General features: G+C 37.0%; 4 protein-coding genes and 1 long non-coding RNA gene across 16 annotated transcripts in view; 4 read left to right on the top strand and 1 right to left on the bottom strand.

Moving 5' to 3' along the window:
• LOC117992511 (palmitoyltransferase ZDHHC2) overlaps positions 1 to 3,105 on the bottom strand; it is a 32,761-nt gene extending 29,656 nt beyond the window's left edge. For all 6 annotated transcript variants that reach the window (XM_069505686.1, XM_069505682.1, XM_069505687.1 and 3 more), the window contains exons 1-2: positions 2,871 to 3,105; positions 2,675 to 2,796 (exon numbers count right to left, since the gene is read on the bottom strand). In XM_069505686.1, coding sequence (XP_069361787.1) covers positions 2,675 to 2,796; positions 2,871 to 3,036 — 288 coding nt within the window. In that variant the 5' untranslated portion in view covers positions 3,037 to 3,105. The remainder of the gene's footprint in view (positions 1 to 2,674; positions 2,797 to 2,870) is intronic.
• Positions 3,106 to 3,877: 772 nt separating this feature from the next.
• Positions 3,878 to 5,213, top strand: LOC138403807 (uncharacterized). Its single transcript, XR_011237969.1, has 4 exons — positions 3,878 to 4,363; positions 4,488 to 4,611; positions 4,860 to 4,938; positions 5,051 to 5,213. It is a non-coding gene; the product is annotated as an uncharacterized lncRNA (long non-coding RNA).
• Positions 5,214 to 5,734: 521 nt separating this feature from the next.
• Positions 5,735 to 7,443, top strand: Dlc90F (dynein light chain 90F). Its single transcript, XM_034979860.2, has 3 exons — positions 5,735 to 5,878; positions 5,954 to 6,119; positions 6,866 to 7,443. The coding sequence occupies exons 1-3, from the start codon at positions 5,843 to 5,845 to the stop codon at positions 7,012 to 7,014; spliced, it is 351 nt and encodes a 116-aa protein (XP_034835751.1). The 5' UTR covers positions 5,735 to 5,842; the 3' UTR covers positions 7,015 to 7,443.
• A 1,644-nt stretch (positions 7,444 to 9,087) lies between these two features.
• The window catches only part of cic (Putative transcription factor capicua), a 47,990-nt gene continuing 35,997 nt past the window's right edge, over positions 9,088 to 21,080 (top strand). For all 7 annotated transcript variants that reach the window (XM_069505680.1, XM_069505674.1, XM_069505677.1 and 4 more), the window contains exon 1: positions 9,088 to 9,494. The gene's annotated coding sequence lies outside the window, so the exon portion shown is untranslated. The remainder of the gene's footprint in view (positions 9,495 to 21,080) is intronic.
• On the top strand, positions 18,000 to 20,440 carry LOC117992199 (uncharacterized). Its single transcript, XM_034979858.2, has one exon. It carries the CDS (start codon positions 18,032 to 18,034, stop codon positions 19,478 to 19,480), a length of 1,449 nt encoding a protein of 482 aa, XP_034835749.2. The 5' UTR covers positions 18,000 to 18,031; the 3' UTR covers positions 19,481 to 20,440.

Consider the following 21,080-nt stretch of genomic DNA (forward strand, 5'->3'; position numbering starts at 1 on the left):
CACCTTACACATTCTACTAGGTACCTTCTGGTGTGCGAATTAATAGTGAATCTTATATTCAAGTTAATTTGGTTTATAGCATACTGTAATTACAAAGTTAAACATTACTCAAAAAGAAACATAGACTCATTTCGCTTTAGAGACATGTCTACAAGCTGTTGTTATCGTAAGTCAGTCTTATAGGTTCGACGACTATCAGCATCCTGAACAAGCTTGATTCTCAAATAGCTTAAGCACCATAGATCACATTCAGAAGCTGCAACATTTTATACATATAACTGAAGACTATAATCGGCCACTTTGCTAAGCGTTTGTGAACTTTGAGAAAGCTTTCGATTCAGTGGAAATTTGGGCTGTATTAAGGTCACTATTGAGATTCCGGATTGACTACCAGTACATACAAATGCACAAGTAGGTACCTGTACGAAAAGACCACCATGTCAGTCCACATACAGGGCCAGACGAGGAGGCCAATCCAATTGCAGCGACAGAGAGTAACACTTAACGGGAGACGCAACTCTCCGATTGGAATGAACTTGGCATTAATATCAATAGCTACGCACCTTCGATTTTTCGATGACATAGTTATCGCAGAGACTGGGAAACCGGATATACTGCACAGTGACCTTATTAAAGTTTCATAACAGGTGGGCCTGAAAATGAACATGACTAAGACGAAAAGCATGTCTAATACCTATGTTTCGGCCCACCCAGTAGTCGTTGAGAGCTCTTTGCTCAAAATTATAGAAGAGTGTGTAAAACTGGGACACACAACCAAGTTAGGTAAGTCCAATTTCAAGAAACAGATCAGCCACCGAGTCCGATTCAGCTAGGCAGCGTACGGAAACTAAAGTCTTCAAACAGCGCATATTGCCAGTGATGACATAATATTATGGATTTGAGATGTGACACATAAGAAAGTTCAGAGTCACTAAGTGGGTGATGGAGACAGTTGCTATACTTGAAGTTTCTCTACGTGATCAAATCTGGAATGAGGATATTTGTCCAAAAGCCAGAGTACCCGACATGAACGGTTTGGGAAGCTGAAGTGGCAATGGCCAGGGCACATAATTCAAAGAACTCATAGACGTTGGGGTCCTAAAGTACTTGAACCTCACACCAGAATGCGCAGCGTTGGCAGACCCACACTATGTAGACAAATGACATCGAATGAGTCTCAGGGAGCCACTGGATTCAGGAAACGCAAGAGCGTGGCGAGTGAAAGTCCCTACAAGAGACCTATGTCCAGCGGAAGACTTCTATTGGTTGAAAATGATGAATAGTATCACACATACAATACTATTTTTATAATTTAAGCAACGTACACTGTTGTAATTAACACATACAATGACACACAGCCCTTGTTTTCCCCTGTAAGTTGTAAGTATCACATACAACATTTTCCAAAGATAAAACACCACGTAAAATGTTGTATGAACAAAATCTCAGAAATTTGAAGTATTTTTATAAAGTATTTTTCAGAATAGTTAAAAGTACTGTAAATTATAACCATATACCGAATTTCACAAAAAAATATTGAAAAATGAAGCTTTAATTTCAATTTGTATCTTTAAAACGCTCTACTGAATATTTGCGGTTTTGGGGATACAACAACTTACGTGGGAGGTGTCGATATGTGCAAGACTAAACACTATGCATACTAAAATACATCTTGTAATGAATGTATAGTGGCTTTTAATTTCGCCAATGTTGCATAGCTTGGAAAAACAAAGGAGGTTGTAACGCCACTATCAGTTCTGGCATCTAATTGGCATTGTTCAAACCAAAATCATTACAATACTAGCTGATCCGCCCCGGCTTCGCTCGGGTAGAGTTTAGAAAATTGAGGGGGAGGTTGAATTAAATTTTTCTCTCCGTAAGAACCATCCTCATACTTCAAGGCATATTATAATATTATACTGTTTACTAAGCTATTACACTGATCGCGAACAATTTACTCTTATCCGTTGAGGAGTTCCAGTATCTATCTTCGAAGATGTTCATCAGATCTTCACCAAATTTAAATGGGACCAACTTTGAAGTATACCCTTTCAAACAAAAAAAGAATTTTCAAAATCGGTCCAGGCGTCTTCGAGTAATCAGGGAACATACATAAAAAATAAAAAAAAATAAAAAAAATAAAAGATTCCGACGAATTGAGAACCTCCTCCTTTTTTTGAAGTCGGTTAAAAAAAAGAATTAGCGATCGGTTCAGGTGTTTTCGAGATGAGCAACACATTTAGTGAGTCATTTATAGATAGAAGTCACTTGATATATTTCGCATTGACCTTAAGTTTCGATCTTTCAGCATTCAGCCATTATACACTGACCAAGCCATTGCTACGAGAGCTATTTTGTGGCTACTTTTTATACAAAATACTGGCCAATGCCATCTGTATGGATTTAGATTTTTAAATGTTGTTTTAACACTCTTTGATTTGCCAGGGTAAAATGTGGCCTATGTCACTTCATTCCTAGAACTGTATCCATGCTAAAAATTACACAAATTTGTTGTAAGTGCACTGTTGCACTTTATCAAGAAAAACTCATGGCATCTGATCTTAACATCATAGATTTTTTAGTATTATAGTTTCATGCTCATACAGGGCATTCAATCATAAGATCAGAAATTAGAAACAAACGTAGGATTATATAAAAGTAGGTACAGTCTTACCTTGTCTGGAATTGGTTTGATATCAGCAAAAATAGTTCGCCAATACGACCACGCAAACATTATCAACAATACATGATAAAGAAATAAATATATACATTGCTGAACTGTACTCTCAATGGTACCTGAAAAGGGATATTTTTGTTTTAAATCAGCTTAACTTTTATAATACCATTTACCTAGTGATTCAGTTACTTACAAAAGCACAACTGGTAAACGTAGGCATAGTATGACCATGTCACTATAGCCACTATTAACAGTACTGGGAGCCATTTGAAAGCCCTCCAGCACCACATGTTGCAAGTTCTGCAATACACGCAATAACCTGGAGGCGACACTCTATTATTTTGCATCGAAGAAGCCATTTAATTTAAATGTTAATTTATTATCAAAATATCCATGCTCAACTTGACCAAAGCAGACCTTACAAAGCACAGAATACCACCGCAGAATACTTACAAAGTACCACACAAACACAAAGTACTCTGTGGTGCAGACCAAAGAGTACTGAGTTTGAGTACCACAGACCAATAACATATAGGATACTGATTGAGTACCTAGGTACTTGACTGATGATTGAGTAGGTACTTGACTTGATTCATAGATATTTGATTGAACCTTCTCTATGGATTGAACTAAACGACCATAGACAAAAACTTACAGATTCAGGGGCTCAGGGCCACAGACCAATAAGATATCTGGGGGCGCGGAATGTTGCCATGCGCCTATCATCTCTTTACTCTATGGTCATCACCTATGTTGTAGCCTATGATTCACAGCTGCACGCTAGTGCACGCTGCACAGCTGTGATTGTAGCACAAACATCGACATAGGCGGTAGGTAATCATACTTTGAGCACAAATGCCACAAATGTTAGATGTTTATTTCATGATTTGCCGCAATTTGTTCTTGTTGCTTATCACTCGGTGCCCATTCCAACGCAGTATCCCTTTCTGAATAATTCTGCGTCGAAAGCGACGCCTTGTTTGAGAAACGTGTTTGACAAGCCTATTTGACAAACGTGTTTGAATGGTGTTTGCACTGTGCTCTTGTGTTTGATGAAACAAAACGTAAATTTTGATCAACATGCTTGAATGTTTATGGGGCCCTTTAAGCGCGTAAAGAAAAAAAATTGACTCTGGTTGACTTTACTCTATGGTGAATAATTGTGATTGTCTGTGGTCTGTGGTGGTTGAGTCAGGGGGTGGCAACTTTGTATGGGGCCACTGCAGACTTTTTTATGGAATCATTTAGAATGAAACAAAGAAATTCTTTGTCTCATTCTAGACTTCAAAGTCAGAGACAAAGTTTCAAACTATAAACAACTGGCAACTATCTACTCTATGGTACGTTTGTTTTTAGGTTGTTGGTTTAAATGTGGTTTAAATATGAAAGTTTTCTTTCCCAACAGTTGTGATAAATTTGTATATTTTTAGTTGTATTTCATGTGGTTTAGTGTTTTTGCTTCTATTTTTCTCTCCCTGTTAGCTTGAAGAAACTCGCAGCAGTGTGATTGAGACTAGAGAAAAATAAGGACAGTGACTTATTGTTTGTGACTCTTTTCGTTTGTAAGATTAAATTTATCATGTCTGATAAATATAGAAAGCGTGTTAAGTGCTGTGCATTGGCTTTCGACCCAACACTTACTATCCACTCTTTACCAAGAGCCGGAAAGGCATCTAATTATGCAAGGTAAATATTGTCGTGTCCCTTAAGTACCAGCTGTTCTTTTTGTCTACAAACCGGCTAAAGAAGTCAGAAACGCTGGTGTTTTTGATATTTTGGTTTATTATATAGTATTATTATAATGTTTCAGGCTTCGAATTTGGGCAGAATATTGTTTTGCCAATGTAACTGAGTAGGTGTTGAAAAGCTTGCACACCAGCTGCAGTGTGCCTGGCTCACCAGCAGAAACATTGCAACAACATTCAATTTCAGTGGTATGTACCTAGTTACTATACATTTCTATTGCAATTTGTAAAAAATTCTCAGAAAAACATCAATTGTTCATTTTGCCTTATTTTAGAACCTGTCCTAATGTGCCTATCTTGTCTCTGCCAGCAGACACATCACAGCAACATTTAATTCAAGTGGTACATAATATAGATTTCTATTGCAATATGTACCTACTTAATACATTCTCAGTAGAGAAACCAATATAATGATTGTGTATTTTGCCTTATTCCAGGAACAGTCAGTGTGGCTTCCGCAACCCACTAGGTACCAAATGTGCCTATCTTATCTCGGCCACCAGATACATCACAGTGGTATGTAATAAGATACATCACAGTGGTATGTTATATAATGTTTCTATTGCAATTTTTTATAAATCATCAGTTAAAAAAATATAATAATTTTGTGTATTTTGCCTTATTTCAGGACCTGTCTGTGCTTCCACAAACCACTACCAAAATAATATGCCTATATGCCTATCTTGGTTCTGTTCATTATTTTATTTATGATATATTGAATAAGTAGTTCTTGCTATGTAACATTCCCTAGTTTGAAAAACATTTCAGTATTAGATCTTTAATAATAATTAATCTGTTTAAAAGATAATCATTCTATTAAGATTTATTACTGTAATCCAACTTTGGTTTAACTTTAACCTGTTTTTGTAATTTCTTCATTATGTATGCTGTGGATTTGTAATAAAACATTTTTAAAGTACAATTTTTTTACTTCATCTAATAGCTTAGAAAAAAAATAAGTAAAAACATAACTTAAATCTTTGTATGGTTTTCACAGTATAATATAAAAATTTATTTCTAAAAATTATAGCATTTTAAAAAGTTTTTACTTGTTTTATTCCAGTTTTGTTATGGCCGCTTTCCAATCGCCATAAATAATAATCTTTAACTGTGGAATAAACTCCTCGGTTAAAGATTATTTGGCGATTGAAATGCGGGCCTAATATAGAAAAAAAAAAAAAAAAACGGGGTTCGTAATTTCGCGCCAAAAGTTTAATTCTATGGAATCACTAATAGATGGCGTGACGGTGCATAGTCTGCACTTTATTTGTATGTAGTTGGGCTTCTTCTCCTGGAGTAAATGTGTTCTGTGGGTTGAGTTGAATTTGTAAATTTGTGATCCTACAATAGCGTCAAATTTTGCTGTTTATATTTTCTAGAATTCTCATAAAACGCTCTATTTATTTACAGTTTTTAAACTATGGAGGTGAAGGAGTGTAACGATTTATCTGAAGAAGTAAGTTAAAATTGAATTACAACTTTTCATCAGAAAGTTATCGATTGTTGTACTAACCGACATGGCGTGTTTCAGAATCAATTCATTGTAGACGATGTGAGTAAAATTATAAAAGAGGCGATCGAAAATTCCATAGGAGGGACTGCATATCAGCATAATAAAGTAAATCAATGGACTTCGGCTGTCGTGGAATCTTGTTTAAGTCAACTCACAAAGTTGCAAAAACCTTACAAATACATTGGTAAGTAGAAGTTCGAAGGGAAACAACTGGTACCTACTATGTACCTATGGTTACCAAACTTTCATATTAATATTCATCAAAATCGACCGAAAGTAGTAAGTACCCACTAGGGAAATTTTATTGGTGTTACATATTTAGGAACATTTTAACAAAAATATGCCTATCCATCTAAGAAAAATATCGCGGAAGTGCAGTCATGTATGAAAAATAGATAACTCCATTGTATACTGCAGATAGTTACTATTATTCCATTCAGTAGATTTTGTTTCAAAAAAAGCTTTTTTACCTAATTACACATTAAGGTAAGTTATAATTGAATTAATCATTTAAATAATTCAATTATAAATTTAACTAAGGGACATTCACTGCTGTACATTGTTCTGTTGACGGGGCTTCCACACGTCACAGCCTTGCGTGACCTGAATCCGGCGGCTCCGTGTGACTAGTTAGAAGTCATCAGTCCATATAGTAGCCTTCCAACACTGCACTTTATGGTGCGAAGTCACCATTCCAACACCAACATCTATTAGTTTTTGAACTCTGCCATGGCCATTGCCACTTCAACTTTGGAACCATCTGAGCCATATCGCTTACTCTGGTTCCCCTATTGATATATTCATTAGATTTGTTTGATGTTGTAGAGAAACTCCAAGCCTATGCTCTTTCCATGCTATAAGTAATAAGTATGATAAAATGAATTGATTTTGATTTCATTGAAAGTTTTAGCTGCTGATGTTTCATTACAGTGACATGCACTATAATGCAGAAGAATGGTGCTGGTCTACATACAGCTTCCTCCTGCTTCTGGGACAACAACACTGACGGCTCCTGCACTGTGCGCTGGGAGAACAAGACCATGTACTGCATCGTCTCTGTCTTCGGCCTTGGCATATAAGACCATACTTAAATCTCTCTCAATTTATTCCTACCTTCCATTTAAACATTGTCTATGCACACTATATAAATTATTAAGTTTTATTAACATTACAGCTTTCGCTTGTAAAATGTGGGTTTTAATTTCGTTTAATCATACATAAATAAAAATTTGGAGCTTTTAATTTTATATTATAGACTGCATTGATAAAATAAATGCGAAAAAAGTAGTATTATATTTCTATAGTGTATTTTAAACCATGATATTAAAATTAATCGAATTGAACTGTTCAAAAACATTCTCAGTCTAGGTTTATCTGTATTTTATACAGATAAAATTGAAAAGTCTTATTTTATCAATCGAAATTAAGTATAATAGTCATTACTTAATTTTAAGTAAGTAGGATGTATTTTCGTACACAATAAACATAATTATGAAAACCCTCTTGTATGTTTGGTTTTTATTTCTTGTGCTATACCACCTATAGTCCTACTTACCCTACCTGGTATAGACCTATAGTCTATACCAGGGGTCGACAACCTTTTGAGACAAGAGCCAAAAGTTACAATTTACAAAATTTCTCAATTTTTAGAGCCGCTAAAAATGTTGTTTCAATATTATAGTACTTGCTTATAGGTACATGTTGTTAAAAATAAGCTACTTAAAATATGAAATTATATTTATCGATATACTTCAAACATACAAATATTTTAGCACAAAACATATTTTAGCTATAATAATGAAATAGATAATCCAAAGTTATTGAATAGTAGATAGTTACATCAATGTAAGCATTGGCTTTGCACGCCTTTTAAAAGTTTTAGGTAAATCTGGCTCTTGACTTTTTGTTTTGAGTTTGAAGCACAACTAGATTTTCATTTGTTAGTTAACTAGTTAGTATTAGTTCGTTTCTTAGTTTACTTTTTATTAAGTACTAGCTGATGAAGAAGCCCGCGACTTTGTCCGCGTGGATTTACATTTTTCAAAACCCCGCAGGAACTCTTTGATTTTCCGGGATAAAAAGTAGCATATGTGTTAGTTAATCCAGGGTATAATCTATCTCCATTCCATATTTCATCCAAATCCGTTCAGCCGTTTTTATTATATTCATGCAAGAGAACGCTTGCTCGCACGAATATTATGTTGACCTAAAGATCTTAATTAAGGATAGATTGCACGATTTCAAGGGTTTTGATAGAAAGGTATTAAATTGTATGAAACTGGAGAGCCGCAAAAGTTGCCGACCCCTGGTCACAGTTACTTACTAAAGGGCCTTCGACACGGTCAAGCACATAGATTTGTTTTGCTTGATGCGCCCGTCAAGCTTGATCTGCTTGCCTGGCTTGATCAAGCAAACGGTACTTTTCTCATAAGTACATCGAAAACTGTCCAAACGGCGCTAAAAAAAATATAAAATCGCATCAATCACGCGTCAAGCTTGCTTGTAAATGCTTTGCTCAAGCATCAACTATCAAGCATACATTGTAAAGGAAAGGGTCAAAATGCTTGACTTGAGCAAGAATATACGTGAGTGACCATTTGTTTACAATCGTTAAACTTTTAAAACTACTGAACCGATTTTAATAATCCTTTCACTATTAGAAAATATCTACTTTATCCAGAAGTAACGTGGGCTATAAGGGGCTATAAATTGCATTTGTACCACAGACAGTCATGGGCAAAAACTAGTCTGAAATATAATAAGCGTCTGTAGTATTTTAATTCCTACAGTGTACAGTGTCCTAAGGAATCCCAAAGGTTATAACGGTCAGTGTGCAATACCACAGTTCAACAATACAAGGATCAAGGAAAAGCTGTTTTTAAAAATCGCGGGGCGTAAGCGCCGCGCGATTCGCGATGTATTTATGTCACGTGACTATCATCGATCCAATGGTTGAGCGCGTCTCGGGTCCATTCAACTCTGTTTCGGGCAGTGCCGGGGAGGGACACTTCACAACACCAATTCTATTCATACATAGGAAATATTTATATATTTCCATCTCTCTCACTCGTATTGAGAAATAATTAAATGAATGGTGAATGAGCGAAATAGGAACACGTTCGAGTGGAAATTATTATGGGCCAGGCGGCAGTCACCGTGTAGTTGCCATGTAGATTTTTTTTAGTGTGGGTGTTTTGTCTCGATTTGTCAAACGCTGCAATGCAATGATTATTATTTTCAAGTGGACATAAAATTGGTGCAGAACGCTATTTACCTATTCTAATCGTGGAATTTTTCGGTGCAAGTGTACATATTTCTTTGTGATGGTGAACGATTAATGTGCAGTGAAGGCAGATAATAAATTGGTGGGGGGCTGCTGAAATACTACGACAGCAGGATAGTAACAACGTTTTACAACTATAGAGGTGTTCGGACTTCGGATTCGGGTTGCTCATAAAATTTCTCATCTCGGTGCGGGCGAGTCGGACATCCATTTTGTTTTATTATGTGGTTTAGTTGTTTACAATGTGCGTCGTGCTCGCGACAATGGAAAGCGACGGTGAGTTGATTCGAGGGAGTAGCACTAGTAGAACAACGAGACGTGCGCATGTAGGCCGCACACGACAATAATCTTGCATCAGTAAATAAGTAATGGTATTCGATTTTGTGCATCGTGTCGCGCAGCCGTGGTTTACAGTCCACTGTACGCAGGGCTAGGGCGACGGCATCACGGCACGCTGCTTATATCATTAGTCATAGTGTTGAGCCGCGAGGTGCAAAAGCCAACTCGACGTATCGCGTCGAGACTTGAGTGCAGGCCGGGCAAAATTGATTTCGACTAGAATCTAAGCATGCGCCTACAGTATGCAACCTGCCGTACGTCGCTCGCGGCCAGTCGCCATATCGCGCTTATCAGCTGATTACACTACAAAATGCACTGGCAGCCTTGCTACATGAAATGTTTATAAATAATCATGCACTAGCTGTGGAGTTGGTGACTGCCCTGTACTGTAAGTGCAATACTTTCTTTCTGCAGCTCTTTTGTTATTATTATTATTATTTATTATTATACCATAATGTGCACTGTCCTTACAGGGGAGTCCTAATGCGACAGTGTACTCTAATCTATCTTATACCTATTAACAATAATTATACTTAAAAATAAAAATAAAATTATTTACAACGACCATTATTAATCTACTACTTAACGGCTATCTTATAGTTATGTGTAGCTAATAATCCACATTGCTATCCTTGTGAGCTCAGTCAGAGAGCAACAAAAAATATCTATTTTTTCGGCTACAAAGTTAAGGGTGCGGAGTGCGTGCGTCAGCGGCGCCTGCCTGAGCAAGTTGGTACGCCCGTACGGCACGGCCAGCAGCGGCAGCCGGCGTCTCCGCTCCACGTACCTCTCCGGGGCACACAGACTAACCTGCGCCAATATGTCTGCATCGCAAACCTTCCCTCTCAATATCTTGAAGATATATATAACGAGCGCAAGTTCCCTCCTTACCCTCAGCTCGTTATATCCTACCATCCCACTATTGTGATGATAGTCAAACCATGCACACATACAAGCCATAATATTATTCTGTGCTAAGTACCATGAATAAAATAGCTCGCCTATCTATGTTCATTTATAGCTACAAACAAACAATTTGATTCACTAGTTATTATCACAGATTTACTTATATTTGTAAATATTATTTACCCACTGAGAAGGAAAATTGTTACGCTATTGTGATTAACATTGTATTAAAATATTTCTATCATATTACTTAATAATTGTTAATCACATCTACCTATAAACTTATATCTATGCTTATAAAAGGAGAAAAAGATTTAAAATACAGCTCAAACCTCAAGGTCTAGAAGTTTGAAGTTTTGTATGGTTATAATGTAGACTCCCACTAAGGAAAAGGAAGGATTTTGAGAAAATTCAAAATGATCTTTGAAAAACATAAATCAACACACAAAGTTGCAGGGAAAAGTTAGCCTATCCTTTTCTTTAGAAGAAGAAGAAGAATAGAATTTATTTGCTGAATATGAGTCATTACTCAGATTCTGTCAAATATTCCCTCCTGTGTGGTGATTCTTATTACAATTTTCGTAAGGATCTAATTTTAAAAACTATATAGCCTATCACTCACTCAGGAATAATGTAGCTTTCTACTGGTGAAAGAATTTTTAAAATCGGTTCAGTAGTTCCAAAGATTACCCCCTACAAACAAACTTAACGACATTACCTCTTTATAATATTAGTATAGATAATAATAAGTATAGATTAGCCTGCAGGAAATATTGTATCTGTCACTTAAACCTATATGACGTTTTGTCGGTCTGAACGACAGAGACAATGCTCTACAAATCCTTCTAAAGGTTGATGTACATTATTTTCTGCCGCGTACTGTATAATCCAATTCTTACAACTGCTACATAGAGTATTTTGTTCACTGTCTCACTGTACCTATCATTCGTCCGGAAATGATTTAACTTCTAGGAATGCTCTTTAGCATTATAAATATTGTAAGGTGGTATTTTTTACGCACGACAACTTGCGTCATTCTACACGTTAGCTCAGAGATAGGCAAGGCAAAAACCACATCTTAATGATTTAGTCCTGTCCCTTTTAACAATAGTTTTTAGTTACTTACCACTAGACCTACCTATTGCTTCAAACTTATTTATTTTTAAACAGTGAAACTCATTTAACACAATGCATTATAGTTAGGTAGGTATACAGTTATTGTTCTGCGGTATTCCTAAAAGCTTATATAGAGAGAGCCAGCGCGTGCCAGACCTTCCTTATTTTGTAAAAGCTGGATGTTTGTCTGCGTATTGTTCCCACTATGGGAGGAACGTTTGTTTTAATGTTTGTTTGGATCATGGTGGCTTTGGAAGATGAAGAAGAAGTGACTTCAGATTTTTTACACCTGTATTACCTGTTATCTCCCTAAGCCACCATGATTCAAACCATCGTTCCTCCCAGTGTTGGGGACAATACGCAGAGAAACTTTCAGCTTTTATAAAATAAAGAAGGTCTGGTACGCGCTGGTTCTTCAGCCATAAGTATAGAGACGTGGTAGCCCGTAAACTTATTTTAGTACTTTAACGGTGATTTGGGTTGTCTGATGTTGCAATTAGCATTTTTCTCAAGCCCTTGAGACTTGTAACAGTATTTATACATTACTTATAGATCAAAATACGAATCAAACAAGTGCACAAGCGTAAACGTACGTTTTGTATGACGGCCACTTTGAATCATTTTTTCACAAATCACGAAAACTAATCTAATACGAATGAGTGCACAAACGCCCTAAGGGCGTTTCCTCCCCGAATGCCATCTCGACCTGTCGGGTTCTATACCTATTCAACAAATTTTACTGTGTTACTGCGAACCATATTGAGTCAACTTATGGATACCATATGTTGGAAGTTTCGGGTTTCCCGGATTTGAGCATCGTTGTAACTTGTAAGACTTCGTGTTCTTTAGTCGACCGTTCATTCAAGCTTTATGTTTTTCGGTCAATAACTTCAATGAGGATTTCAGCCTGACATCATTTGTGTTAATATACCTTCAAGGCCTGGATTTACTCATAGGTATTGTATGATGTTACATGGCGCGTTGTGCGCACCAAAAAAAAATATTATGCAGAAAAAATCACAGTAGGTTTTTAGTCGATTTTATGAAAGACTAGCTGATGCCCAAGACTTCGTACGCGTGGATTTAGGTTTTTTAAAATCCCTTGGGAACTGTATGTCACTCTCCAGGTCTTAAACCGCGAACTATATTAAAAGTTAAAAAACTGTACTTACCCACCTACTTACTTAAATTTTTTTTTGCCTCAGTCATAAAAACGTAAACCAATATTTAGATGCATTTGTTATCTCGTAAATAATCCTTCACCCATGACTAAGTGAGGATTTATAAACAAGCTAGCACATTATCAAGGCCTTTTCGACTTGCTCTATAATGTGTAGGCTAACCAAGTATTGTTGTGAGGTCAGGTTTTCCCATTCCGATAAACAATCTTTTCTAAGTTTTGTGTCGCTGGCCGCTGCCTCTGGTTCATGTCTGTTGCCCGAAATATTTTTAATATGGACCAAATACAATTTCATCATATTAGGTCACAAGTTCACTACAGGAAACTTGTAATAAAACGTCCCGTCGTCCAGGCTGCACCTGCACTGGCAGGTGTCAAAATGTAGTCGACTTTTATGTCTTTGATCATTACTTCTTTCTTTCCGCTTCACTCTGCAGGTCTTTAAGTACTTGGTACCTAAGTTTTAAAAATTATGAACGCGTCGGGCTAGATTTTACGCGTTTCTCTTTTTCGTCTCTTCTCAAGAGAATGCTCTCTCCGTCATGTTTTAGTTTGCCTTTTTGACTCTTCCCTGTTCCCAATCTTCGATATTTATTTCGCCTTGTACTTTTTCTTTAAATTCAGGTTCTATTTGAATAATTCTATCACGGCATTGTATGGTTGATAAACTTGATATTGTCATGATCACTAGTCTTGATTTGATTCTAAAGATGATGGTTAGCAGAGCAGGCACACTGTAATAATGAACATGTCGGAACTTGCCTCAGCTCGCTAAGTTCTGCGAACTACTAATCTAACTAGGCGATTCCATTGTGAAATAGGTATTACATCGATTATTCCTATGTTTTTATCTGTATTGATAAGAATTTATTTCAAACTTGCATGAAGCTTGCATCATTATTATAATTTTTGTGCTTTATCAAAACGTGTCCTTTTTCGATGAGAAACAAAGAAGAACCTTTCAAGTAAGTCCACATTTCAGGCTCGTTTGTTCGTCAATTCTTTCTGTTAGATTCTTATGTTAGGTTTAGAAGATCGATTAGGAGTGAATAAATCACAGGATCGGAAAGTAGATTAGTAGATTACAAGCTGTGATAGCCTAGTGGTTAGGACGTCCGCCTTCTAATCGGAGGTCGTTCGGGTTCGATCCCGGGCACGCACCTCTAACTTTTCCGAGTTATGTGCGTTTTAATTAATTAAAAATCACTTGCTTTAATGGTGAAGGAAATGTCGTGAGGAAACCTGCATGCCTGAGAGTTCTCTATAATGTTCTCAAAGTTGTGTGAAGTCTACGAATCCGCACATAGCCAGCGTGGTAGACTATGGCCAAGACCCTTCTCTCTCTGAGAGGAGACCCGTGCTCTGTAGTGAGTCGGCGATGGGTTGATCATGATGAACTGACATTTAGAAAGTAAATAATATGAGACAATTTTTAGAAAGCTACATAATCTGTTTACAGGTTTGAGCTCGATATTTATCACCTAAAACAATTAAGTAAGTAGGTACTAAGTAAGTAGTTAAATTAAGATGGAAAACACTTACCTGGGAGAAATGGCAATTAAATCGAAGTCCTCCTATAAATAATTTCAAGAATTGATAACTATGAATGCACCTCGGTACTCGGTAGTACCTACCTAGCAGTATTAACGCAACTGTTTTAAATACTGGGAATGTTGATCAATTTAATGGGTAGGTATTGTAGCTTGTTGTATCTTGAAACGTCGCTCTTCACTAGGCAGGTGTTAAGTTACATTGTAAAGAATCATCATCATCATGATCAAGCCATCGCCGGCTAACTACAGAGCACGGGTCTCCTCTCAGAGTGAGAAGGGTTTTGACCATAGTCTACCACGCTGGCCATGTGCGTATTGGTAGACTTCACACACCTTTGAGAACATTATGGAGAACTCTCAGGCATGCAGGTTTCCTCACGATGTTTTCCTTTACCATTAAGCAAGTGATATAACTCCGAAAAGTTAGAGGTGCCGGCCCGGGATCAAACTAGGTTATCACAGAGTAGAGAGAGTATCACAAGAATAGTCAATAGCGGATTGCTTTCTAGAAACAGCACACGTAATTCTCTATCGATTAGATTACTATTAGACATGTACACAAGAAAGCTCCAGTCTCAGCCGCCCCTTTTCGAAAAAAAGTCGCAAAAAACCACAAAGAACGGTCCCACCCTTTCGTTGCTAAGCAAGAGCGTACAGTGCGCGGCAGAAAATAATGTGCATCGACCTTTAGAAAGAGGTAGCCGTTTTGTAGAGAGGGGTTCCCAATTTTATTTGGCCATGGAATCCTAATTGATCATACTTTTGTTAGCGGAATCCTAGCTGGCTATTTTGATAATGATAAATAATAATTATTATAAGTATTGCAAAAAATTTATTGTGACCAAGAAATACTATGACGTTAATTACCTTCGTGGCGCAGTGCGTGCACTATTGTATTAAAAGTTGGAGGTCCCGGGTCGATTTGAGGCTTCGGCCGCGGCTAGCTACCACCCTACCGCTAAAGACGTAACGCCAAGCGATTGAGCGTTCCCGGTAAAATGCCGTGTAGAAACCGATTAGGAGTATACCTACCGGGTAGCTTCCATCTTGACTGCCGTGTAGGCGTGCCGGTGCGGCGCGGTTATGGGTCTTTTCCACAAACGTTTTATTTAGATAGCTCTCGGACAGACCGTGGAACCCCTGTGACCCTTCCACGGAACCCCAGGGTTCCGCGGACCACCAATTGGGAATCGCTGTTGTAGAGTATTGTCTCTATCGTTGAGACCGACAAAACGTCACATAGGTATGAGCATAATATGAGTGACAGAGGCAACGCACTACAAATCCGAAATCTCATTCTAAAGGTCGATGTACATTATTTTCTGCCGCGTACTGTACGTTTCGTGTTTCATAAAAATAAAAAAATCGGTCCATAGCGAGTCGGACTCGCACTTGAAGGGTTCCGTACCATCGTACAAGAAATAACGCTTTTTAATTTAGTCTTAAACATGGCAGCAACAGATGTTAGGACGTCCGCCTTCTAATAGGAGGTCGGGATTCGATCCCGGGCACGCACCTCTAACTTTTCGGAGTTATGTGCGTTATAAGTAATTAAATATCACTTGATTTAACGGTGATGGAAAACATAGTTAGGAAACCTGCATGCCTGAGTTCTCCATAATGTTCTCAAAGGTGTGTGAAGTCTACCGATCCGCACATGGCTAGCGTGGTAGACTATGGCCAAACCCTTACTGTGAGAGGAGACCCGTGCTCTGTAGTGAGCCGGCGATGGGTTGATCGTGATGATAATGATTACGGTTCATGAGATACAGCCCGCTGACAGACAGATAGACGAATGACTGGACTGCGGAATCTTAGTAATAGAGTCAACGGGACTCTACGGTCACCCTTCGGGTACGGAACCCTAATTACTAGAGCTACCTGTAGTTACTTGCTCGTAGAAGTCAACGCTCACGCATATGTCATTCAAAATAATCACCACCTTTTGTGGTGTTCTAATGTTTTTGTAATGCGAACTTTTGTATGGTTTTAAAATGTCGGAGATTCTTTTGTGTTCGTCATGTTTCAACAACTGGCAATTTTAACGGATTTCTATAAATTAATGCAATAATATTTCCCCCGTCGTAGATTCAGATGACACGATAATAAAAATAAGAAGCTACTAGCTAGGTATATATATATAATATGTCATTACTGGCTGCCCTGGCGAACTTCGTTCCGCCTAACAGTCGATTAAATTTTTTAAATTTTTCTCTCCGTAAGAACCATCCTCATACTTCAAGGAATATTATAAAAAAGAATTGGCGAAATCGGTTCAGCTGTTCTCGAGATTTGCGATGAGCAACATCACATTTAGCGATTTATTTTTATATATATAGAGATAATTTAGAAGAAGATCTTTTACAAAACTGCTTTACCTCAGAAATTTGGTACAGAGGTACCCGACCCGTAGTCAGACATAGGCTACTTTATATCCCGGAAAATCGAAGTTTACACGGGGTTTTTTAAATACCTCAATCTACGTGGACCAAGATCGCGGGTATCATCTAGTTAAGTAATTATAAATGTGGCCAAGAATGTCATTCTTGTTTAAAAGGGGCATCCTCTTATCCCAGGTTATTGATTCACGTGGACCAAGATCGCGGGTACTAATTATAAATGTGGCCAGAATGTCATTCTTGTTTAAAAGGGCCATCCTCTTATCCCAGGTTATTGATCCAGACTAAATCTATTTCGAATTAAACCAAAATAGCTAACTCACATCTAAGAGTTAGTACTGGAAAATTTTCATACATATATTTAAATTATATCAGGATTGATGTTTTGTATTTTGATGTGGATATTGAACTAGTTAGATACCTATTTACGTTTGTAAATTCGTACCTGATAGTGATAAGCGTCATTCAGAAAGTTGCCAAATTGTTTTGATAAGATTTTATTATAAATATGGATAGCATCGTTTGATATGACTAATTACAGTGTGCTTGTGATTAGTTGACGCCAATAATTCTGATGTGTAAAGTATAGTGCGCGATAGGTTGAGATGGCAATCGGAGTATGACGCCCCGCACACCCGCGCGACACCCGCGCTCGCCCGCCCCGGGTTAGCGCGGGGGCTGTCCGGGTTTGCGGGGTGTTCCCTCCCCGATTGCCATCTCGACCCATCGCGTACTATAGGTACGTTGTACATAATTAGTAGGTACAAGTAAGACACGTGTCATACGTAACACGGATACTCTATCTGTGTTCTTTCAGGCTGATCTTAAATCGGCTTTAAAGCTTGGTGTTTGGCCTGGTTTGGTCATTTCCACTCGACAATGATGTCAAAAACTCGTTTACCTGTCTATTATTTCATATTAGTTTTACTAGGTACATAGGTAATAGGTATATTCTATGCTAGATGTATCTAGATATATCTAGATATATTTGGAGTCTATCATTTCTATCTATACGTAGCATAATAAGGCACAGTCTGTGTTTGCATGAAATATAGTTACATATTTGAATTTAGTTAGTTATAAGTTATTTCTGTACTACTTAAATCTCACGTAAATGGTAGGTATCTATTTAAATAATTAAGTACGTCAAAACAAACCTGAAACCGCCAATTCAGTCGCGCGTGAACCGCGTTAGCGAGCGCTAGTTTCAAGATATTCGTGCGATTACGTGAAAAGTTATTTCAAATTACCCACTTGTAAATAATATTAGCTATGGCAATGGATGTTATGAGTGACGGTAGTAAGTGTGACGAAATTCAAATGTATAGTGACCAAGAACTATGTGTGGTACAAAGTGGCGAGTGTGTAAATAATGAGTTAATGCTGAAAAAAGTCGATAAGAGACCGCGGGAGACCGAAGACAGTAGTGAGGACGGATTTATAACAGTGTCGAGAAGGAAATCAAAGAAACATGTTAGAACCGAGTCTTTTGAAAAGGACAGGTCATGCAATGAAAATACAGAAGACATGAGCGGTGTATATTATGAAGTAAGTTTATTTGGAGTGCAAATTCTTCCAAAACAGATGGCTTTTGCTAGATTGTTAAGAGACGAAAATATTTCGAATGTGCTTAAAATAAAGTATAAAAGTCCATACAAAATTTTTATACATTTTAGTGACAAAAATCAAGCCGAAAGACTTATAAATTTAAGAAAACTAATAGATTTGGATATAAGAGCTCAGTTTACAAATCAAGGTAATTTATCTTACGGAATAATTAAAGGAGTTGATATTGGTACAAGCGAGAAGGAGCTTTTAGAAAGTTTGACGTGTGACTATGATATAATTTCAGCTAAACGATTGAAACGTCTAAATAAGGAGGGTAAGTGGGTTGAGAGCGAATCTGTACGATTATGCTTTAGAAACCCCGTTGCGCCGTTATCAATATATGCATATGGATTTAAATTTGACGTCGAACGATTTGAGTTTCCAGTAACTAGGTGCTCTGGGTGCTGGTCTTTTGGGCACATTAAGAAATTCTGTAAGTTAAATAAGAATGTTTGCCCGAAATGTGGTGGAGCTCATGATAATTGTGAAATCAAAGAGTATAAATGTATTAATTGTAAAGGTCCACACATGGCACTAGACAAGTCTTGCCCCTTTTTTAGAAAAGAAAAAGAGATTCGATTTATAATGAGTGAGCATAATGTTACATACAAAAATGCGTTAGAAATATATTTGAAAAATCAGAAAGAAGAGAAGACAAACAACTTGAGAGAGGAAGTACACATAGATCTTGACAGAAGCTATACAGATCCGGTATCAGTGAATACAATGGGTAGAACTTACAGTAGCGTGCTGAAAACGACGGCTATAGTACACGAAAATGGAAATAAGGATGACCGATCAGATAAGATAATAATAAATCAAAAAAATAAGGACAAAAAGAAAAAGAGAGTTAAGAAAACGGATACTGTGAATAGCAGCGAATCTCAGAACGACAGAATAGATTATGATGGAAGTGAGGAAAGTGATCAAGATACACAAGATGAATCTACAGAAAAAGAGGGGAAAAGAAAACAAAGTAGATTTAATATTTGGAATCTGCTTAACAGAATTAAGGAAATTGTACTATCAAAAGAAAATTGGTATGATAAAGTGATGTTAGTGGTAAGAGCTGTTTTTGAAGAGTGTAAGTTGTTTTTAGTTAATTTTTTGAGTGAAGGAAAATTGTATGACATTTTTTCAAAGTTTCTTTTTAATGGATAAGGACTTTTACTTAAATATCATTCAGTGGAATGCACAAAGTTTGAAACCTAAGTTATTAATGTTAGATAATTTTTTGCATCAAGAAAAAATACATATAGCTGTTATTTCTGAAACATGGTTGGATGCAGACACTGCGCTCCATATTAGTGGATATAACATTTATCGAAAAGATCGGCATGATTCTTATGGGGGGGTTGCTATTATTGTTCATAAGTCTATCAGATCACACCTTTACTCTGTTGATTCGATTAATCCAGGAATAGAAGCTGTTCACATTAAAATATTGAACTGTAAATATTTGGAATATGTTGTATCTATTTACTGCCCCCCTTCTGTTCAAACCCGTCAATCGGATTGGGATTGTTTTTTTTCAGAAACTACCAGAAAGACACTTATATTAGGTGATTTTAATGGGCATCATTCGAATTGGTCAAATAAAATAGACCAAAGAGGAGTACATTTATTTGACTCAACACAGGAAAGTGGATTCTTATCTCTAAATAACGGAGATGCCACTAGAGTTAAATTAGTAAACGGTGTTTTACAAAGTTCGACTCCTGATATAAGTTTTGCTTCGTCGGATATAGCTGTAAACTTCAGATGGCATGTTGTTAACGAAAACTTGGGAAGCGACCATCTTTTAATTAAAATGTCGACAAGTTACCAAGATAATTTAAACCTCTCTAAAAAATTTAATTTTAAAAAAGCAGATTGGAAATTATACAATAATGACTTAATCAATGTATTTCCAAACATCGATAGTTGCAGTTGTGCGGCAAGTGACGTGCAATTATATTATGATTATTTATTGGAAGAAATTAACATCTCAGCGAATAAAAATATTCCTCAAATCATTTTTTGTACCAATCCGACGAGCAAATTTAAGCCTAAAGAATATTGGGGACCCTCATTATCTAAAATCGTAGGCGAACGTAGGCTGTCATTGAGCACTTTTCGAAGAAATCCAACTCCAGGAAATCTTAAAAAATTGGAGGAAAAAACTAGGGAATCTAATATTCTATTGCAGAAAGCTAGATCTTTGGATTGGCAAAAATTTTGTATGAGTGTCAATGAATCAACTTCTACATCGATCATGTGGGATAAGATGCGTTGGTTTGAAGGTTATCGGAAATCAAAGTTTTGTCCATCCAACGATAAGGCAAAAGAATTGCTGTATTCTTTAACTTCAGATTCAGTCATTAATTGTCCACCCATATTTAATTCAAACAACGAATTATTACAAAGATCATTTACAATGCAAGAGTTAGAATGTTGTTTGAAAAAGAAAGATACAGCTCCTGGTAGTGACGGTGTAACTTATTCGATGATTTTTAATTTACCGCCAGCTGGTAAATTATATCTATTAAATATTTATAATGCTATATTTAGGTTAGGTGTTGTACCAGATCAATGGCGGAAGACGTTGATAGTGCCAATTCCCAAAGCCACGACTAATGAAAATACAGATCCGAAACTTAGGCCGATAGCACTTATTTCTTGTCTCTGCAAAATATTTCATAACATGTTAGGCAAAAGGATTGAATGGTATGTTGAAAAACATAAAATTTTGTCTCCACATACAGTTGGTTTTAGGAGAGCC

This window comes from Maniola hyperantus, chromosome 21, assembly GCF_902806685.2.
Source record: "Maniola hyperantus chromosome 21, iAphHyp1.2, whole genome shotgun sequence".
In the NCBI taxonomy this organism is placed as follows: domain Eukaryota; kingdom Metazoa; phylum Arthropoda; class Insecta; order Lepidoptera; family Nymphalidae; genus Maniola; species Maniola hyperantus.

Excerpts from the sequence above, each read along its gene's own strand:
- LOC117992199 (XM_034979858.2), top strand. The coding sequence starts at position 18,032 with ATGTATAGTGACCAAGAACTATGTGTGGTACAAAGTGGCGAGTGTGTA.
- Dlc90F (XM_034979860.2), top strand. The coding sequence starts at position 5,843 with ATGGAGGTGAAGGAGTGTAACGATTTATCTGAAGAA. Across the intron at positions 5,879-5,953 it reads GTAACGATTTATCTGAAGAA|AATCAATTCATTGTAGACGA; the intron begins GTAAGTTAAAAT and ends GGCGTGTTTCAG. Across the intron at positions 6,120-6,865 it reads AAAACCTTACAAATACATTG|TGACATGCACTATAATGCAG; the intron begins GTAAGTAGAAGT and ends GTTTCATTACAG.